This window comes from Mchenga conophoros, linkage group LG15, assembly GCF_057382185.1.
Source record: "Mchenga conophoros isolate Kocher_MC1m ecotype Shallow Benthic linkage group LG15, M_conophoros_male_GT1.1, whole genome shotgun sequence".
Classification (NCBI taxonomy): Eukaryota; Metazoa; Chordata; class Actinopteri; order Cichliformes; family Cichlidae; genus Mchenga; species Mchenga conophoros.
The window spans coordinates 3,353,349-3,374,463 of NC_140540.1; the positions used below are offsets into that span (position 1 = coordinate 3,353,349).

The 21,115-nt window shown below is 40.9% G+C and overlaps 2 protein-coding genes and 2 non-coding genes across 4 annotated transcripts; 2 read left to right on the plus strand and 2 right to left on the minus strand.

Moving 5' to 3' along the window:
* Positions 1–431: 431 nt before the first annotated feature.
* trnal-cag (transfer RNA leucine (anticodon CAG)) lies at positions 432–514 on the minus strand. The gene has a single exon. It is a non-coding gene; the product is annotated as a tRNA-Leu (tRNA).
* Positions 515–1,480: 966 nt separating this feature from the next.
* On the minus strand, positions 1,481–1,553 carry trnat-ugu (transfer RNA threonine (anticodon UGU)). Its single transcript has one exon. It is a non-coding gene; the product is annotated as a tRNA-Thr (tRNA).
* Positions 1,554–1,620: 67 nt separating this feature from the next.
* LOC146557500 (cholesterol 24-hydroxylase-like) lies at positions 1,621–7,569 on the plus strand. Its single transcript, XM_085248304.1, has 15 exons — positions 1,621–1,866; positions 1,937–2,014; positions 2,099–2,180; positions 2,573–2,646; positions 2,998–3,084; positions 3,840–3,978; positions 4,065–4,175; positions 4,267–4,429; positions 4,679–4,744; positions 5,799–5,871; positions 5,955–6,039; positions 6,221–6,331; positions 6,429–6,517; positions 6,647–6,713; positions 6,796–7,569. The coding sequence occupies exons 1-15, from the start codon at positions 1,718–1,720 to the stop codon at positions 6,946–6,948; spliced, it is 1,527 nt and encodes a 508-aa protein (XP_085104430.1). The 5' UTR covers positions 1,621–1,717; the 3' UTR covers positions 6,949–7,569.
* A 903-nt stretch (positions 7,570–8,472) lies between these two features.
* Positions 8,473–20,102, plus strand: LOC146557501 (cholesterol 24-hydroxylase-like). Its single transcript, XM_085248306.1, has 15 exons — positions 8,473–8,894; positions 8,960–9,037; positions 9,128–9,209; positions 11,833–11,906; positions 13,746–13,832; positions 13,965–14,103; positions 14,196–14,306; positions 15,583–15,745; positions 16,130–16,195; positions 17,951–18,023; positions 18,107–18,191; positions 18,371–18,481; positions 18,816–18,904; positions 19,032–19,098; positions 19,186–20,102. Exons 1-15 carry the CDS (start codon positions 8,746–8,748, stop codon positions 19,324–19,326), a joined length of 1,515 nt encoding a protein of 504 aa, XP_085104432.1. The 5' UTR covers positions 8,473–8,745; the 3' UTR covers positions 19,327–20,102.
* The last annotated feature ends 1,013 nt before the right edge of the window (positions 20,103–21,115 follow it).

The window sequence follows — 21,115 nt, forward strand, 5'->3', positions numbered from 1 at the left end:
AAACTTTTGGTGCATTAATTCAATTCATATGGCTCATGGGGTGACCTAACATACGTATTCTAAGGAAGCACTTTTGCGGCATAGCCTACATTCATCTTAGAAATTCTGCTAATTACATTTTTATTATTGTTGGTTATGGTCATGGTATTTACCACATAAAAATAATTACAATAAAAACAGCTTTCTTTTCCTTGTTGACATTTCATGGGTTCATATTTTCCAGCCAAGTGTTTTATAGCAATGTTGATTCGTATTAGTAGATTAAGAGCTCTTGCAAATTAAAAATTTCTGTTTTCAAATTCCCAGCATCCAAGGGGATAAGAGCACATTTACATGCGGTTTGAGAGCAAGTTTGCCTCATCATGGACCGTGTACGAGCATTTCACAGGAAAACCGTCTTCAGAACCTCAGTTGTTCAAGAAAATAACTGATGTCAGAAGTGGGATTCGAACCCACGCCTCCAGGGGAGACTGCGACCTGAACGCAGCGCCTTAGACCGCTCGGCCATCCTGACGTTGAGTTACCCAAAAATCACATTCCCTTCTGAGTGTGACTGAGTCCATCGACCCATCTACTATTGTTTGGTATGTTTCATAGCTGTAATAATGATGCTTATGTACTGTACAGCTTCATGCAGGCGATGACTCTTGCTTGTGTTACTCAGAAATTTAGGCTCGCCAGATTAGAAATTGAACCAATTTTCGAGAGTCGGAGACAGGGGTCGCTGTTGGATCGTATTTCTAATGCTATAACATGAAATTATATCAAGCCCAAGCCTTCTGTTTTCATTAGCGCTTTATGTAACCGAGGGATTATTTATGATTATTATTACTCAAAGTACCTCAGTCTTTTTCAGTCAAGCATGTAGGTTTTGATCTGTGAATATTAATATGCCATTTTAATTATGATGACTCGGAAGTTAAATGTCTTAAACTGTTTATAAGACGATTATAGCGTTTACCTAGTGATAACTATTGTGACTATTCATTTAATATTGATGTAGCACGAGAAATGTTTTGCTCGTCGTGGTAACACTACGTAGTTGACGAACAACAAAAAAGCCAGCTAATAATTGAACCTGTACAATTTGAGTTAAGCGAATCAGAATCAGAATCAGAAAGGGTTTTATTGCCAAATGTTGAGCAGGTTTACAACATTAGGAAATTGCTGCGGTGCTTCAGTGCAAACATACTGTCATAAATTACGCTTAAATAGACATGAAAATAAAAATAAGAATAAGAATTAAAAGTGCTAAGTAGATAGATATATACATGAGTGCAGGTGGTGATCAGTGCCAAACATGACTGACTGAAACATTCTAGATATAAATGTTATTTGCCACCAATGACACGGCCGTAAATCCGTCTCTGTCGATCAACATGGTTATTAGAGAACGAAAAGAAAAAACAGCAACAATGTAACATACCTGAATTTTTTTTTTTTAAATTATGTTGAAGGGATTAAAAGGTTGTCCCGCGACAGGCCCCAGCGAGGATCGAACTCGCGACCCCTGGTTTACAAGACCAGTGCTCTAACCACTGAGCTATGGAGCCTGTGCTGGTATCGCCAGTCTTAAAACAGCTATTTATTACTACTCCTGAGGAACACGGAAGTGGTGAACGAAAGGAAAAGCAAGTCCGTCTTCTTTCAGGCTGGGGCTGCCTAACTGAAAGAGCAGCAATTTTTAACCCGGACATATATCAGACATTTTTTCAGGATGGCAGTTTTCAGCGTATTTCTGACTTTAGCAACTCCATCACTTACATTTTTCTTCTTTCTGCTTATCGTTGCATTTCTTGCATACTGCTTGTATGTTAGACACATTCATATGAAATATGACCACATACCCGGCCCACCGAGGGACAGGTAGGTGAAGCCGTCGTCGAAACCCCTGTACTGGCATTACCAGAGAATGACCAGCTGTTTTTGTCCTCAGTTTTCTTCTGGGACACTCACCGTCGTTTTTGAGGATAATGAAAAATGGCGGAGTTGTACACGACAAATTTCTGGAGTGGTAAGTGGAGCGTAAACGATGTTTTTGTGCGGTTTTTAAAAAGTTGTGATTAATAATATTTAAAGGTCAGCATGTCCTTTACAGGGCCGAGAAGTATGGGCCTGTCTACAGGATAAATGGTCTTCATTACGTTGTAGTGTGCGTGTCCAGTCCAGAGGCAACAAAGGTGAAACAGTGTGAAAGTGCTGGGCAGAAATCCTGCAATTGTTAAATTGCCAAATAATAAAAAATAACTACATTAAGCCTAACTCTCGATAATATTTGCATAAATCCAATTTCTTGCAATGTTTCATTTCATTTCCCACACCCATAAACTACACTCTTCCTACACTACTGACACTTTATTCACTTTTAGTCACTTAGAGTTATTTATTCACCTTCAGTCACTTTAATTTTAAAACTGTATATACTGTATATTCTGTGTATTTATTATTTCACTCCTATTTCCTGTTCTTATTGTTCTTATCTTCAACATATGCTGAACATTGTTTGTTAATTGCCCCTTGGGGATAAATAAAGTCTTCTGATTCTGATTCTACTTTATGTTTGTGGATTCAGGAAATCCTGATGTCCCCAAAGTACCCCAAAGATAAATTTGTTTACAAAAAACTCTTCAGCCTATTTGGTCAAAGGTAAGACTGCCTTATCAGGCTACTTAGGTTGCTTCTCTACATTAGCATCAGACTTGTTTATTTACATTTTGCTTTATCAGTGGAACAAAATTAAATTCTCACGATAAAATGATGTCTTTTCATGAATAAATAACCAAACTGTTTTAAAGTCATCCAGCTCTTCAATACACTACCTCTGCTGATTTAGCCAGCGCAGATCTGGTGTGCACTATAATATACTTTAAAAAATGAGAAATGTTATATATTTTTATGATTATTCCATTTGAAGACATTTTGAAAAAATGCTTTTATTTTAACAGCAATTAGGAATTGGGTTTTGTGAGAATGTTTTCTCAACTTCCTTCTTTGAAGGTTCTTAGGCAATGGCCTGGTAACAGCACGGGATCATGAGAAGTGGTACAAACAGCGCCGGATCATGGACCCTGCGTTCAGCAGCACGTGAGTTATGCATTTGTTGCTTTATAAGGTATACCTTGCCTTTACCAGGCTGAAACCACTTTTGCCTTAAGAACTGCCTCATTTCTTCATGGCATACATTCAACCAGTGCTGGAAATACGTTTTGGTTGATTTTTGGTATTTTGGTCCATATGGCATCATGCAGTTGCTGCACATTTGTTGGCTGTGCATCCATCATTCAAATCCGCCACATCCTAAAGGACCTCAGCTGGAATTAGAGAGCTGACTGTGGAGCCCATTTGAACACAATGAACTCATTAGCACGGTTAAGAATCAGACTCTGAATACTTTATTAATCCCTAAGGAAACTATTTGGATTACAGTTGCTCCAAGACAGTTACAGTAACAGACTACACTAATTAAATAATACAACATGTTACAGAATTTACAAATTTGACAAATAGCACAAATTTATCAAAAATCGCTCAATTTTAAATATCAAAAATATTGACAAAGAATATTACAGAGATGGAAAGAGGTGGAAGAAACCAGTTTAAGAGGATTTGTAATGAGTAGTTACTCAGTTTGTAGCAGTCTGGACGTTCTCATCCCATCTCTGGCATCAACAAGGCAATTTCACCCAGAGAACTAGTAGAAACAGTAGGGAGATAGTAGCAGATAGTAGGAAGGTTTTTCTTTTTTCTGTGCAACAGTATCCGTTAATTCATTTCTGTGATAGTTTGTTGGGATGTCTTGGATGTGCTGCTTCTCCGTCTAAAGCTATCATTACTTCCAGGTATCTGAGAGGTCTAACTGGAACCTTCAATGAGAGGGCAGAGAAACTGATGGATAAACTTGCAGATGTTGCTGACAGTAAAAAAGAAGCTAATATGCTCCATCTTGTCAACTGTGTCACCCTGGATGTTATTACTAAGGTATTATATTGCAGTCATTTTTACCCTTCCAAAGGGTGAGTGTGTGTGTGCATATTTGTGTATACTTTTTTCTTGATAAATTTCAGGTTGCCTTTGGGGTGGACTTGGACCTCTTGAAGAATAGTTCACCTTTCCCTAAAGCCATTGAGACATGTCTGAAAGGAATGGTTTACTACCTTAGAGACAGATTTTTTCAGGTATTACTTCAGCGTTTGTTGTTATGCAGTAGTTCTGCCAACAACATTGTTATCTGAATGCCAGGCTAAACCTGTCAGTTTTCCATTCCAGTTCAATCCAAAGAACAGAGGATACATTAATGAGGTGAGGGAAGCGTGCCGCCTGCTCCGTACAACTGGAGCCAAGTGGATCAGTGAGAGAAAGACCGCCATGCAAAACGGTGACGAGGTCCCCAAAGACATCCTGACACAAATCATCAAAACTGCAAGCCAAGGTTGGAGTTCCCAAATTTCACATTAGACTAGACTAGATAAGAGCAATAATATAGAATCTTGTTGAATCTGTGTGAAGAGCATAAAAACGAGTAAATAAACACACTGAAAAAAAATGATAGGACAGCATAAGTTCAGTGTCTCCCATATGAACTCTCCTTGGAGGTTTGTGTTAGTACCTGTTCATGATGAGAGCACATCTTAACATGGTAGATGTCAAATCATTTATAGGTAGTTTTTTATCATTTCAGAGGACAGCATGACTGAAGAAGATGAGGAGTTTATGCTGGATAATTTTGTGACATTCTTCATTGCTGGTGAGTCTCTGTTATTTCATCTTTGATGTTAGAAGTAGTGCCCTGTGATTGACTGGCGATCTGATCAGGGAGGATAGTGCCTTTTTCTCAGTGACAGCTGGGATAGGTTAAGAAAACAATTAAGAAAATGGACTGATGTATGAAATATTACACAATAATTTGGGCCTGCTCTATCTTTGTGGAACACCAAAAGGTTTGCTGTGTTAAAAGGCGCACAATGCAGTCACCACTTTAAGCATCAATTTTTAACTTAATGCCAAATGGTTTCATCTTTATAAAATGTTATCTATTGCAGGTATTCACAACATACATTCATTTTCATGGACTACTGACCATCCAGATGATGGATGTATTGTTATAGACTGTATATCAAAGATGGAAATAGCTTTTGTGTCTGTGGCGGGGCGTGCAATCACGCATTGTAATGGGTGCTGTATTTGTGGTTGCAATAATGTTGAGCAGGCAGCGGGAGAGCTGCAGCTCTGTGAGCATTGTGAACAGCAACCGTGTGAGTCAATAAAGTATGCTGCAAAGCATGAACTTGCACCCGGGTCTGCCGTGGTCATTTACAGTGTCTTAAAAGTGAACTTTAAAATGGAAGTGAATTAAACCTGCTTTCTTTCTGAAGCCCACGAAATGGCAATATATGCGGTTGCTCCTGTTCCTATAGAAGTCTATGGAAAAATGACTTTTTCCATAAATGGCTTTCAGTGGTGCTGTTTTTAATGTGATTTTGTAAAACCTGCAGAGTTTATAGGCTCAGGCACTCATCCTGGGTCAACACTGAATCAAAAACCAGTATGCTAGCCATACTGTCTTTGAGGAGAAGGTGGCTGGGGCCGATCTGTAGTATTAAACAACACATTCATTGGTTTGTCAGTCAAATGTCAGGTGTGTGGGCTGACCCCCTCATCATCACATCCTTTTCTTTTTGGAATCAAGATGGTGGAAACTCTCATCTTGCAGCTTTGCAATCAGACCAGTGAATGATGTTACAATAGCTGCATACATCTTTTGTACTGCCTAATGTCGTGTGTAATTTATGCTATTCCAGGCCAAGAAACAACAGCCAATCAGCTGGCTTTTGCAATCATGGAACTTGGAAGACATCCAGATATACTGGAGAAGTAAAAAGTCAAAATATATTGCGCGACAGTTTCCACTATAGCAAATAGACTTTGGTTTCTTATGGAGTTTTCTCATTTCTCAGAGCGAAGAAAGAAGTGGACGATGTTATTGGGATGAAACATGAAATAAGCTATGATGACCTGGGCAAGTTGGTCTACCTGTCACAGGTACATGTGGCAATTTGAAAATTGTGGTACTATTTTTCTGTATCTTAAAGTATCCTTGGTCTTCTGCATTAATGAGATTTGTGGTTTTAAGCATTTTCACTGCTCTGTTGAGTAGAACGGTGTTATATATATATATATATACACAAGATGTGCCGTATGAATTGTATACATCTTCTCCCAGGTGTTAAAAGAGACTCTGAGAATGTACCCCACAGCTCCGGGCACATCTCGTCATATTGCTGAAGACATGGTGATTGATGGGATCCACATACCTGGAGGAATAAATGCTTTAGTGAGACATGTATTTTTTGATGTGTTTCTAGCAAAGCAGGAAATACACTTCTGTATAAACATCAAGATAAGTAAATACAATATTTTCTAATGTTTAGTTCAACTCCTATGTGAGCGGGAGACTGGACAAATTCTTTGAGGATCCACTGAAATTTGATCCAGACAGATTTCACCCAGATGCTCCCAAGTAAAGAACACACTGTTTCACCATGCTGACATGTTTTACATAATAATGTTTGTACACCCATTATTATCTCAGATAAAATGAGTTAAATTGTTCAAAGTAACTGAGGCTGTCTCTTGTCTGTTCAACAAGGCCTTATTACTGCTACTACCCTTTTTCCCTCGGTCCTCGTGCGTGCCTGGGAAAGAACTTTGCTCAGGTGAGGATGACAACATAATGTGAAGACCCGCTCACCTATAAACACACTGACTCATCTCTGTGGGCGCTGTTGTGTTTTTTAGATGGAGGCTAAAGTGGTGATGGCCAAACTGCTCCAGAGGTTTGACTTCACTCTCGTCCCAGAACAGACCTTTGACATCCTGGATGCTGGCACACTCAGACCAAAGAGTGGAGTGTTGTGCACTTTGGGTCACAGGGATTACAAAAATAAATGATCTTAACGGACTTCACATTGGAACAGGTCATAGGTATCTATATGGTGGGGCAGAGTTTTTACTCTTGTCTGAAAACTGATTTTTTAAAGAAATCCTTGTAATGAAAATAGTCTCATGTATGATCGTAATACACGCAATATATTCATATGAAATGCTTATAACTATTTTTATGTCTTCACTGGAATAATCTATTATTATTATGGAAACATTTTTGAGGAAGCTAGGATCAATACCATTTGCTACTGTATGTATGTACACACATATACACACACATATAAATATACACAGACACATACTGTGCAAAGCTAATTTCTTTTATTTTGCTTAGAACATAGGAACTTCTTTTCTGTTAGTAACAAATTTCCTAAATATAAAAGACACTTTCAAAGCTGTCTGTTATGTGCAGACACATCACTGATTCATCACTTGAGTTATAGGTGCCTATTGTATGCTTGAATGATTAATACCACTTTAAATAATTAAAGGAAAATCTGGCTCCTTGTAAGCAAAATATGGAGAGAACTGCAAAATGTATTGCAGTTGCTTTTTCATAGCCACTGCCTGTAGCACTCATTTAAACATGACTTTTGTGTAAATGAAATAAAACTGAAATACAATGTCTGTTTTGAGAAGTTGCCCCCTTTCTCTACCTCAGACAAACTGTATACAGTAATAACATGAATTAACAAACTGTTATTAGAGAGTGAAATCTCAGAGGCACACATCCTATGTGCCATTTTTCTTAACGGTTTAGTTTTTCACAAGAGGTTCCTACTAATGTTTCAGAATAAGAGCCCAGTTAAGAAAAGCTCTATTACTGTCTGGTGAGCGCTTTTAATTTGAAACAAATCCAGAAAGTTTGCATAAACGGCGCAAGGTACGAAATTTCACAGCGGGAGAGGTTCAGAAGTCGTGATGAAAGACTGGTGGATGATGAGTTTATTGGCTGTCAAACGAAAAGTGAAGATGTCAGACATTTTCATCTGCTGAGATAAATAAACGCCTCGCACTATAAGATGAAATGAATGCATTTTATTTGCTTTTATCTTGTTTCTTGTGTTCTTGATGAAGAAGACTTGAATATAATGTTAATATGAACAAAGCAGAGTGTTCCGGGACTCTGATCTCTTAACCTTAAGTAATTAATAAACCTGCAGGTGCCGACAGCTTTTAAGGTGGAATGCATTTTATTTACTAAAGATGATGCTTAGAGGCAGATTTACCAAGTGTGTGCGCCAGCTCAAAGCCCTCTATTGGCCTGAAATTCAGCTTCAATTAGACGCCTTTCTCTTCCCAAAATATTGCGCTCTGAAAGCACAACTTCTGCAAACACATATGAAATACAAAGCCGAAAAAAAGGCCCACTCCTTTATGTCGCAAAATCGAAACTGCGCCTGTTTAATAAATCCCAGCAGTAGCCTTTTTAAACTGTAGAGGGTTTTTGCACTTGTTCACAATGTTCGCAAAATAACAGCACGAAAGCTGTGACATTCAGTGCGTCTCCGTGGGCTCTCTTCTCTGAAGTACGCTATGTCGAACTTCCGCCTAATTAGATCTGGCTGTGTGCGGTCGGTATTTGGAGCTGCTCCCTTGTTTTTCCTCCCAAAGGGTCGCCACAGCCACGGCGGCTGGATCTCCCGTTAATGCGAGTTTAGAACGACGACACTGGGGTAAACCAGCTTGTGACCTCACTGAGGCGTGTTTGTGTCTCCCCTCGGTCTTGAACCAGGGATCCTTCGCGGTGTTATAGAAAGGACAACCATCTTTGACGCAGACGTCTACGGGATATTTCTCAGGATGGCAGTTTTCAGCTTACTTCTGTCTTTGGCTGCTCAGACGCTAACTTTTCTCTTCTTTCTGCTCGTCGTTGTGTTTCTCGGATACTGCTTGTATGTTAAACACATTCATATGAAATATGACCACATACCCGGCCCACCGACGGACAGGTAGGTAAAGTTCTCGGCACTTTTGCTGACACTGCTCGACGCTGACCACTTGATTTCTTCCCCAGTTTTCTCTTCGGACACTCAGCATCGCTTTTGAGGATAATGAAAAATGGCGGAAATATGCACCAGAAACTTCTGGAGTGGTAATTTGAACGTAAACGATGGTTGTGTGTAGGAGTGATTAATAAATAATGATAAAACGTATCATTTATGCGGTAGTATGTCTTTTACAGGGCGGATGAGTATGGGCCTGTCTACAAGATATATGCTCTGCATTACGCTGTAGTGTGTGTGTCCTGTCCCGAGGCAACAAAGGTAAACTGTGACAACAGCATGAGTGTGTGCAGTAGCGGTTTTTGATACGGGCGACATGGGTCCGAGGCGGCATCGCAGTGGGGGGCGGCATCACGGGCATCGGCAAAAAATAAAAACAAATTGCTCGTATTCATGCTGCCCCGACATCATGCCAGCGCGTATTGGGAATGGCATAGGCACCGATCGGTTTTCTGTCGCCCATTTGCTGGGGCGCCAAAATAATACCACAAAATAACAGAAAATAACTTTCTCATGAAAATACGGTTATTTTCAGTAATGACAATACAGTTTGTTGCCCTAATTTTACATGGGATTTTGCCTTTTTCAAGTGCTGTTAAACATTAAATTAGGAACATTTTAATGTGATTAAACAATAAAATTAATTGTAAAAAAGGCCAATGAATGCGGCAATATGAATAATAATAATACTTAAATGTACAGAAATATACAGTTAACAGTTGGTTTAAATAATAATGGATTGCTTTCATATAGCGCTTTTTGAGACCCTCAAAGCGCTTTACAATTCCACTTTATAATTCCGCCAGAGGGAGTGTTCGCCCAGGCACGATCAGGGGCCCGTTCTTCGTACGTCGCTTACTACATCCAAGATCAAATCATCGCCCTAACTCTGAGCTCGCTATTCCGGTTCCCCGAACACACCTGTTGTTGACGATTAGTATAGCTGGATGAAGTAATGTGAGATCACTGGGTGGCCCAACAGGGGCTACGCATCGATAGTAGAAACATTGATCGGCAACCCTTTGATTGGTCGGCGAAAATGTCGAAGGAGCGCGCTCGGTATTCTTCGGCAGCAGAGCAAGAACTCTTGAGTGAGGGATTTTAGGAGTTTCAGAGTCTAATTAAAACGCAAGGGAACACTGCAAAGGCTGCAAAAGCAAGGAGAGAGGGCTGGCAGAAAGTTGCTGACAAATTAAACTCGTAAGTAATTTAATAATAACAATAATAATGGAGTGGGTTTATATAGCGCTTTTCAAGGCACCCAAAGCGTTTTACAATGCCACTATTCAGTCACTCTCACATTCACACACTGGTAGCTGTCACAGCTGCCCTGGGACAGAAGCCAGGCTGCCATATTGCGCCATCGGCCCCTCTGGCCAACACCAGTAGGTGGTAGGGTAGATTTATCATATCACACTATATTATCCAATATTATATTACATTATATTATATTATAATATGTTATATTATATCCCCTTTCACATTAGCGCCACAACAGGACCCACTAGAACATGGGAACAAGTAAAAGTGAAACATAAGAATATTCTACAGAATGGTAATATTTATCACTTATATTGCTTTTCGTCTCTTGGACAGAGACCCTGAAATACTCTGTTTGTTTGTTTATAACAGCAACCAAGAAAAGGGGCAGCGCAAAAAAAGACAGGTGGTGGTCCTGCACCCCCTCGTCAACAAGTTGGTTAAGTGAATAATACCCTCACGGGAAAATCGATATCTCTCTATGAGCACACTGTCGCGCTGAGCTAAAGGATCCTGTCTGTCCCGCAATATACGCTGGATTCTGAGGACTCTCCTTATCAATCTTGCACCTTCCGCAATGGGTGGCTCGCGTATACGGACAGGACATGGCTGCAACAGGCTTCCCAAATCCACCTTCGCTTTTATAGCCGTGGTCTCCCATCTTGATTACACGAAGTAAATTGCAATTACTACTCTGAAATCTGAATTACATCTGTAATAATCACATACATGTAATAGAATGTTAATAGTACATTTCCCTTTTTTAGGAAATGACCTGTATGTATCTGTGTGACACCAATAAAAGGATCAAGTGCTGCATTATCTTTAGTTACATTGATGTTATTTATTTATGGTACAACAGTGGTAAAATATCGCTGTTGCTTTCGTATACATGAAGCGGAAATACCTGAGTGGCCGCGATCTAATCCTGTTTACATAAAGTAAACCTGCTCCCGAGCAGGTTTACGCTTACGGCTCTGTTGCTATGACAGCAAGTCCCGGATGGGCTTCGAAGAACCGAACGATCCAGGATCACGCGAAATCGTCAACAGTCAAATCCGGCTAACTTACTTAGCGAGGTACGAAGAACGGGCCCCTGGTGTTGTTCCAGGATCAACATTGCAAGTGACCAATCAGAATGTTGTGACGTCATACTTTTGCGACTTCGGGAAAAACCGCCGTAAAACAAAAAACTTAAGCTGCGAGAAACCGCCTCTGTCCGCCGATCAACGGACCCTGACCCTAACCCTTTAATAAACGCTAAGCAGAATTGATATTGTCCTTGGAACATTGGAATTTCATAAATGCACGAATGGCTTGGCGCGCCAAAGAATAACGTCACAAGAATGTGATTGGTCACTTGCAATGTTGTTCCTGGAACAACATTTACTATGCTGTTCCAGGAACAACAACGTGACGATATCAGATCATCCGTTCGCCCAGGGCGCCAAACAGGCTAGGACCGCCGCTGAGTGTGTGAAAGTGCTTGGCACAAATCCTGCCCTTAACTTCAAAGTGTGAACTACTGACATTTTGGTTTCACTAAGCATAACTCCTGATAATATTCGTATCAAATCTTCTTTCTCTAAAAAATTTTTTTCTGTCTTTCTGCTCCTGGCTTCAGCAAATATTGATGTCCACAAAATACCCCAAAGATAAACTTGTTTATAAGAGACTTGCCAACCTGTTTGGTCAAAGGTAAGACTGCCTTATCAGGCGCTTTTTTGTAGCGATGCACCAGTTCTAAAAGGCTGTGCTGTTACTGATATCGTTTTAACTTCAGTTACTGGCTGGAATTGATCAACAAAGGCAGATATCAGTAGATACCAGTGTGATACTTTGCATTCATTTACCAATATTTAGAGGTGGAGTGAGCTTTGCAATACTCTTATTTGTTTAACACCTGGACTAAGATTAAGACTCACAGGTATAATACAGACCACCACTGTACTCAGTGTTGGGAAGGTTACTTTTGAAATGTATTCCACTACAGATTACAGAATACATGCCCCAAAATGTATTTTGTAATTGCTTAATATATAAGTAATATACTTTGGATTACTTAATATATTATCATGCTTTTTAACAACTAATGAATGTCCTATTGCTGTGTGATTTATTACTATTACTGAAGGCTACTCACCATACCATTAGCAACTAGATGTTTAAATCTTAATATAAATGAGTAACAGTAGGTGGACATTAGGTAAGGCTGCACTTTTTGCAGCGATCTCATATAGAAAACTATTCCGCGCGTATATAAAACAGGTCTGTGGCTCTGAACCGTAGTAAAGGACCTCTGGCTAATACGTCGGGTTCGTGTCGGGCTCGTAGCCAAAAACTAGCTTTACTTTGTTGTCTGGGTCAACTTTGGTAGCGAGAGACAGAGAGAGGCGTTGAAAGGCTGCTGCAACGGAACTTATTGTTTTGGAGGAAAACAGGAACACAGCGTACAGTCGAGTCTTAACAGCTTACTTACAACTGGGCTCGTCAGGCTCTCTGTTTGGCTGCAGTGGTTATTATTATATTTACATGCTTGCAGCTCCCGTTTCTGCTCGGTGACAGCTCGTACTTTTCCACTCACCTTTTTCTCCCTCCCTTGCTTACAGACACATAACGGGTATGACAGTCCATTCTCCCTGCAGCACGGACTACACTGCCCATGAGGCTACATGCTTTAGGGCTATGCATGTAACACTCTGCTATTGCCTTCATATTAAATCATTTTTTGAATATTTCTTCACGTCATTATGAGACGCGAGATTGAGACACGGGCATTTGAGCCTCTTAATGCGTGTTTTGTTTGTTTCCACCGGTGTGGAATTACCAAAAATAGAGAGGGCAGAGCCGAACATATGAAACAGGAAAAGACCGCCGTGTAATCCCTTTATTTCAACAAAGTAACTGTATTCTAAATACCACCCTTATAAACAGTAACTGTAACCGAATACAGTTACTCATATTTTATGTTTTAAATACGTAACAGCGGTACATGTATTCCTTTACTCCCCAACACTGACTGTACTGCAGAGATGGGAATCAATGACGTACTAATACTTTATCACATACTTAAGTAGCCTTTTTCCCTCACTGTGGAGGCAGTCTGAGAAAGCTCGGTGAGTCCATCAGGATCGCGTCGTTCTGTCATGTATTCGCTGTATGGCAGGCAGGATGTGGATTCAGGAGACAGAACATAAACTCAAATCTAGCAAAAATAATCATAAAATCTCAAACAATAACTGGGCAGGAACGAGGAATCCAAACACTAGGAATTTTCCGGGAAACACAGAATAAGGTAATACGCAACCATGAGGGAAGAGGGGCAATGTGGCAATGAACAAAGGGAGACAGAGATAATATATACTCACAGGATAATAAGAGAAGACAGCAGATGGCACGCACAGCTTAAAACTATAGGAGGACCAGATAGGAACATTTAGATTAGATGCAACCTGAATGCCAACAGTAAGCAAAACTAACAGTAACTAAAACTCAGAGGAATAAAATAACGTATTTTGTCAACTGTCTTCTTTGAAGGCTCTTAGGCAACGGCCTGGCAACAGCACGGGATCATGAGCAGTGGTACAAACAGCGCCGGATCATGGACCCTGCATTCAGCAGCCTGTGAGTTTCACAGTTATCACAAAAAGACAAAAGAGTTTGTTTGTTCAACCACTGATTTTTTTCCAAATGAATTTCTGTGGTAGTTTGTTGGCAGGTTCTGGCTCCTCCGGTTAAAGCTATCATTACTTCCAGGTATCTGAGAGGTCTGATGGGAACCTTCAATGAGAGGGCAGAGAAACTGATGGATAAACTTGCAGATGTTGCTGACAGTAAAACAGAAGCTAATATGCTCCAGCTTGTCAACTATGTTACCCTGGATGTTATTACTAAGGTTTTATATTACAGTCAGTTTTACAGCTTTTACAGCAGTCTTTATCCAAATAATATTTCCTCATGTTTGTGTTTTTCCTTGATAAATCTCAGGTTGCTTTCGGGGTGGACTTGGACCTGCTGAAGAACACTTCACAGTTCCCTAAAGCCATTGAGACATGTTTGAAAGGGATGGCTCACTACATTAGAGACAACTTTTTCGAGGTATTACTTTAGTGTTTTTTGATGAGCGAGATGAGAGATGAGATAGCCTTTATTTGTCAGTTGCAGTTGCCCACAACTGAGATGACAGACCTTGCCGACCGTACATAGAATACACAAACATCACATTGGGGAGACAGGTCAGGCTAGGTAGCAAGGAAAAAAAAAACATCGAAATGTGTAACACAAAAGGATAATCCAGGAATGCACAGATATCAACACACCATAACACAATAAAACACAGACAAGCAACATGGGAGAGTATTCCAGTGTGTACAGCTGATCTGGGTCCACTGCAATCTTCGATTGCACCTCCAGCTGATCCGGTGTCCACATCGGATGGGAGGTAAGCATGGGAGGAGGCGTTGGATTCGGGGGAGGGAGGGTGATAGTGAGTATCAGCGTACATGTTTTGTGCGTGTGTGTGTGTGTATCCCATGTTCAGCTGAGAGAAAATGTCACCACGCCCGGTTAAGCATCAGTCAACAGTCTCCAGTTGACCCAGGTGGCCTTGAATGAGGTACAAAGAGTTCGACAACAATCCTGTTATCATGGGAAGAATTTGTTGTTCCAGTCAGCTTCGACCTTGGCAGACCTTCAGCTGGCGCCGGTGGGATAGCCACATGAGTGAAGCTGGTGAATGTTTGGGTTTAGTGCAAACAACGGCATCCAATTTTTACAGTTGGTTTAATGTCCATCACTGGTCACCAATTATCTCAATTCCCATTGTTCTTCTCCAAGATGTTATCCATATTGCGTTCAAAACACAGTCTGAGTACTCCCAGCCCTGCCAATCGTCTATCATGTTGGCCAGCCTTATGGGATTTTGAACAGCTGTAGCCGCTTCTTGTTCTTCGATAAGCCAGCTCCAAGCCAGCTCCAATCAGCCCGAACTCCGTTATCGTGGTTCCAAATTGGTAGATGTCGTTCAATGTCCTCCGTCGAGTGTTGCCAGACACACGACGCAACCGACCATGGAGTATCCGGCAGCAAACGTCTCCGCAGGACAATCGGGCTCTCCCAAGCCTAGCAGGTTGTCAATTCCATTACGGGACCAGTTGATCAAATCCATAATTCTTTAGGTTTTAGAGAACAAGACCGAGAAACTCTTTGAGGGTTAGAGTTAGACGAGACTAGACAAACACCTAGAAGCAGCAGCAGAGAAGATAAGGGAGGGAGAGGGGGAGGCGTCCGCCTCCTCCAAGAGCCAAAGAAGAAGAAAGTATGTACTGCAAGTCTTGTTGCATGGAATGTTAACTTCTTCAATCTGCCATTCCAGTTTAATCCAAAGAACAGAGGATACATTAATGAGGTGAGGGAAGCGTGCCGCCTGCTGCGCAAAACTGGATCTCAGTGGATCGCTGAGAGAAAGGCCGCCATTGAAAACGGTGACGAGGTCCCCAAGGACATCCTGACACAAATCATCAAAACTGCCAACCAAGGTTGTAATCCCTAAATTTCACATTTGAATAGACTCAGTAAGCCTTGAGCATTGATTTTAAATTGCTGTGAATAGTACACACAAGAGTAAACAAATACACTGAGTTTTTAGTTGTGGCGAGTGGAGTGTTCTTTGTTGTGGTCTGCGTGCTGATGCTGAAGAAGCGACATCATGCCGATGACACCAGCAAACTAAATAAACTGATCAGGAAGGCTGGCTCTGTGATTCGCTTGAAAATGGACACTTTGGAAGCTTTGCCGAATATAAACAGATGACTGATAGAGACATTAACACAGAAGACATTGTATCATCTGACGTGTAATAAATGAAAAAAAGAGAAGGAAGCCAAATATTAATTTATATGTCAATTTTCTTATTGTTTCAGAGGAAATCATGACTGAAGAAGATGAGGAATTTATGCTGGACAATTTCGTGACATTCTTCATTGCAGGTGAGTCTCTGTTATTTCGTGTGTCTCCAGCAGACTGTGATACTGAAGAGCATAAGCGGTTAACAAAGTAGATGGGTAGTTGGATGGATCTGTGAAATGTTACAAAATAAGTTGGATGTTGTGCTTCCTTCTGGCACACTGCAAGGCTTAACTGCCACAGCATATTCGTCCATATATATGAAGCCCCCTTCATCAAAGACTGGTTTAAATCCAAACACTGAACCTTGGGGTACACCAGAAGTGACCGGGAATAGACGAGAGTGGAATGCTTTCAGTTGAATAAACTGGGAGTGGTCAAGGAGCTATGGTTGTAACCAGGTCAGGGAGCTGAACAGGATGATGAATGAGTGACTGGACCAGAGACTGGACTACAGACTGAACTGACTGGAGTGGGTCAGAGATGCCGAGAGAGGAAAGTCTGCTTAGAAGGACAGAATGAGAGATCGTGTCGAAGGCTGAGCTCAGATCCAAAAGGACGAGAATGGTGAGAAGACCAGAGTCAGCTCCGACTCGAAGATCATTAGTGACTTTAAATAAAGCAGTTTCTGTACTGTGACATGAACGAACACCAGACTGAAATCTCTCGTAGATGTTATTATTATCCAGGTGTGAATGAAGTTGAACTGCAACTACTTTTTCAAGTATTTTATAGATGAAGGGTAAATTAGAAATTGTACGGCGGTTGTTAAAGTTGTTAGGATCTAAAGAAGGTTTTTTCAGCATGGGAGTGACTGAAGTCTGTGAAGGTTCTCAGTCATCCAGGTCATCGTAGTCAAAGGAGCTTGCAAAGAAAAGCGTCTGGACTTCTTTAAGTTACTTGAAGACGTTTCACCTCTCGTCCGAGAAGCTTCTTCAGTTCTAAGGTCAAATGGTGGAGAGTCCCAGATATAAACCTAGTGGGAGCGACCCCCCCACAGAGGGACAAAAGGACCCCCTGATGATCCTCTTTGTCTCAGGCGATTAGAGGATCATCAGGGGGTCCTTTTGTCCCTCTGTGGGGGGTCACTCCCACTAGGTTTATATCTGGGACTCTCCACCATTTGACCTTAGAACTGAAGAAGCTTCTCGGACGAGAGGTGAAACGTCTTCAAGTAACTTAAAGAAGTCCAGACGCCCTTCTTTGCAAGCTCCTTTGACGAAGTGACTGAAGCAATCTTGACTAAGGAGGGGACGACACCGGTGGTGAGTGAAGAGTGAATGATAGCAGAGATGAGTGGGAGTAAGGAAGAGAGGCAGGATTTCACAAGCCCTGTAGGCATAGGGTCAAGATGACATGTGGCAGGCTTTGAGTTACATATAAACTCAGAAATATCAGATAAATCAGGAAGATGGAAAGTGGAAAACGGCTCAAAATAGAGAAAAGGTTCTGGAGAGGGGGTAGACACAACAATTGAACTGAGTTGCTGGTGGATGTTATTGATTTTTGTAGTCCAGAGCAGCATCAAGGAGTTACAGGTTTCTTGTGCCTTGTTGATTCGAGTCTTTATGCTGAAGTACATGGTATTTGTAGATTTCTGCATCAACAGGAATCTAAATAATGGCTTGCTGCTATCATGAGTGTGCAGTGCTCTTGGCTTCACCGTCTGAGCTGTCTTTTGATTGTGACCCCTGGTTTCAAAAATGCTAAGCAATGGAGGAAATGCTAAACTTGAAACTTGAAAAACAGCAGCTTCTTTTGTATATAGTGTATGTTGTAACATTTTATTGAGCTTCATGGTGGTAATATTCAATTTTGATACATTTGTGCTATTTCAGGCCAAGAAACAACAGCCAATCAGCTGGCTTTTTGCATCATGGAACTTGGAAGACATCCTGATATACTGGAAAAGTAAAAAGTCAAAATATAGCACATAACAGTTTCCATTAGAACAAGTGAACTTTGGTTTCTTATGGAGTTTTCTCATTTCTCAGAGCGAAGAAAGAAGTGGACGATGTTATTGGGATGAAACGTGAAATAAGCTACGATGACCTGGGCAAGTTGGTCTACCTGTCACAGGTACACGTGGCAATTTGAAAATTGTGGTAATGTTTTTAGTGTGATTTGTAATCTCATGTTCACCCATGGATTCAAAATTAGTCAACTAACAATGAAAGACTGTATCAACAGTAAACTTAGGCTCTCAGTCTTGTTTTTATAAAACAAGATGCACCATAAACGTTGTAATCTTCCCCCAGGTGCTAAAAGAGACTCTGAGAATTTATCCCGTGACTCCGGCCACATCTCGTGATATTGCTGAAGACATGGTCATTGATGGTGTCCACATACCTGGAGGATTTGTTGCTGTAGTGAGTCATAGATATTTTTTTTTTATGTGTTTCTAGCTTCAAAGCAGAAAATAAACTTCTGTTTTATAATAATGGATTGGATTTATATAGCGCTTTTCAAGGCACCCAAAGCGCTTTACAATGCCACTATTCATTCACTCTCGCATTCACACACTGGTGGAGGCAGCTACAGTTGTAGCCACAGCTGCCCTGGGGCAGACTGACAGAAGCGAGGCTGCCATATTGCGCCATCAGCCCCTCTGGCCAACACCAGTAGGCGGTAGGGTAAAGTGTCTTGCCCTACAAGACAGTTACCTGGAATCAAGACGAATAAATAACCTATTCTCATATTTAGTTCAGCTCCTATGTGAGCGGGAGACTGGACAAATTCTTCGAGGATCCACTAAGATTTGATCCAGACAGATTTCACCCAGATGCTCCCAAGTAAGAAAAACACTGTTTCACCATGCTGACTTTATTACGTTTAATGTTTGCACACACTTTATTATCTCAGACTAAATGAGTGAAACGGTTCACAGTAACTGAGGCTGTCTCTCGTCTGTTCATCAAGGCCTTATTACTGCTACTACCCCTTTGCCCTCGGTCCTCGCTCGTGTCTGGGAAAGAACTTTGCTCAGGTGAGGATGACAGCGTAAGTCAACATGAAGACCCGCTCACCTATAAACACACTGACTCATCTCTGTGGGCGCTGTTGTGCTTTTTAGATGGAGGCTAAAGTGGTGATGGCCAAACTGCTCCAGAGGTTTGACTTCACTCTTGTGCCGGGACAGACCTTTGACATCCTGGATGCTGGAATGCTCAGACCTAAGAGTGGAGTAATTTGCTCTTTCGCTCACAGGGAATAAAAAGAATAAATGGCCATAAAGCACCAATACATTAGAAGAGGTCATAGTAGTCTATAGAGTAAAACTGGGCTTTTATTCATATCTAAAACTGTCACTTAAAAAAGAAGAAGAAAACCTTGTAATGAAAACAATAATGGTGTGATTTAAATACATAGCATATTCATATGAAGTTATGTCGTGTTTTTTATTTATTACAATAATGAATATAAAACTACTTGTTGGCCAACAGGGAGTCTGTAGAAACTGTGCTGCTGTTGGCTGAAGACAAAGGAAGAGTAAAAGGGGAAGGTATGTTTGGAGGCAGAGAGAGAGAGAAGGTAGGAGTGGAGGTGAGAGTAGGAATTTAAAATGTAGGGACTATGACTGGTGGAGGTGGTGTGACAGAAGAGGATCCTAGGGATGGAATGAGGTGGAGGCAGATGATCTGGAAACTACTAAAGGAAGCAGGAAAAAGAAGAGGAAGAAATCCTTTCTGATGCAACAACAAAAGGAGTCTTGTGTCTGTGCGAATGACCAGATCTTTTGCTTGATAGGCAAATGTGTTAACCACTACACTTCAGAGCCACCCATTACAATAGTCAGTATATAGAAACATTTCTGAGGGGCGCTGGTCTCTAAGGTATTGCCATTTGTTACTTTTATACACTGCTGATATATATTTTTTAGTTTATATTATGTAGTTGCTTTTTCATAGCCATTGAACCACAGAAGCTTTAGTGTCTGTAACTAATTTAAGCACAGGTTTTATGTAAATGAAAATAAAACTGAAACTTTAATGTTTGTCAGTGTGATGTTATTTGTGTTTGCGGTGTAGTGATTTCTTATGTACCCAACTTGCTCTTTTAATGCAATTACCAACAGTGTACACATGGGGGCGCTAAGCTCCTGCACAGAAACCTGACTTTTAAAGCAGAGGCAGCACAACAACCACGATCAAGACTATCGATTAAAATGTTATCCAATAAAAGATCAGTTTTATTAAACGATTCAAAATCACAGATATAAAACAAACACTCAATATACCTACAATATTGATCGATTTCCCCGCGCGCAGTCGATCTAGAGCTTGATTGATTCCTCCATTAAAACTCGTGTTCACACTAATAAGTCCAGCAGCACGCATTAAAAACCGGCACCTACCATAATAAATTATTAGATCTGCAGACTGCAGATCTAATAATTAATCTCCAAAGGTCTGGAACTTCCCACAGAAGACCACTGACCTCCCCTCACACACCCACTACCTTTTAAAGCTCCTGGGCCAATCACACGGCAGAAGTCAGCGAACTGTCAAGGGACACTTGTTACACACCTTTAACACGGACGTCTCCGGGACATTTTCCAGGATGGCACTTTCCAGCCTGCTTCTGAGCCTGGCTGCTCGGGCACTTACGTTTCTCATGGTCATGGTAATTTTGGGCTTTAATTATTTCTTTGAGCTTTTCTTTTTCCAGGGTGGAATGATTGTACAGCATACTACGCTGCTGACTCAATAAGAATTGAGTGCACAAGTTAGAATTTATTTAGGGTTAGGATATATATACATACATTCATAAATGCTTTAATTGGTGGTGAAGTTTCTGCAGTGTACAAGAAAGTTAATTCTGTTCATCTGGACGTAGTGTTTTCAGCTGGAGTGTAGTTGTCACGTCCGGTGTGGCAGACGTGTGGAGTTTGTAGAAAGGACCCAAAAGGCGGCAGCTCTGGTGCAGGTGAGTATTTATTTACAGGAGTGGGTAAAAACAGCAATGGTGGGTGAACATAAAACTGGAAAACCTAAACTGGGCAG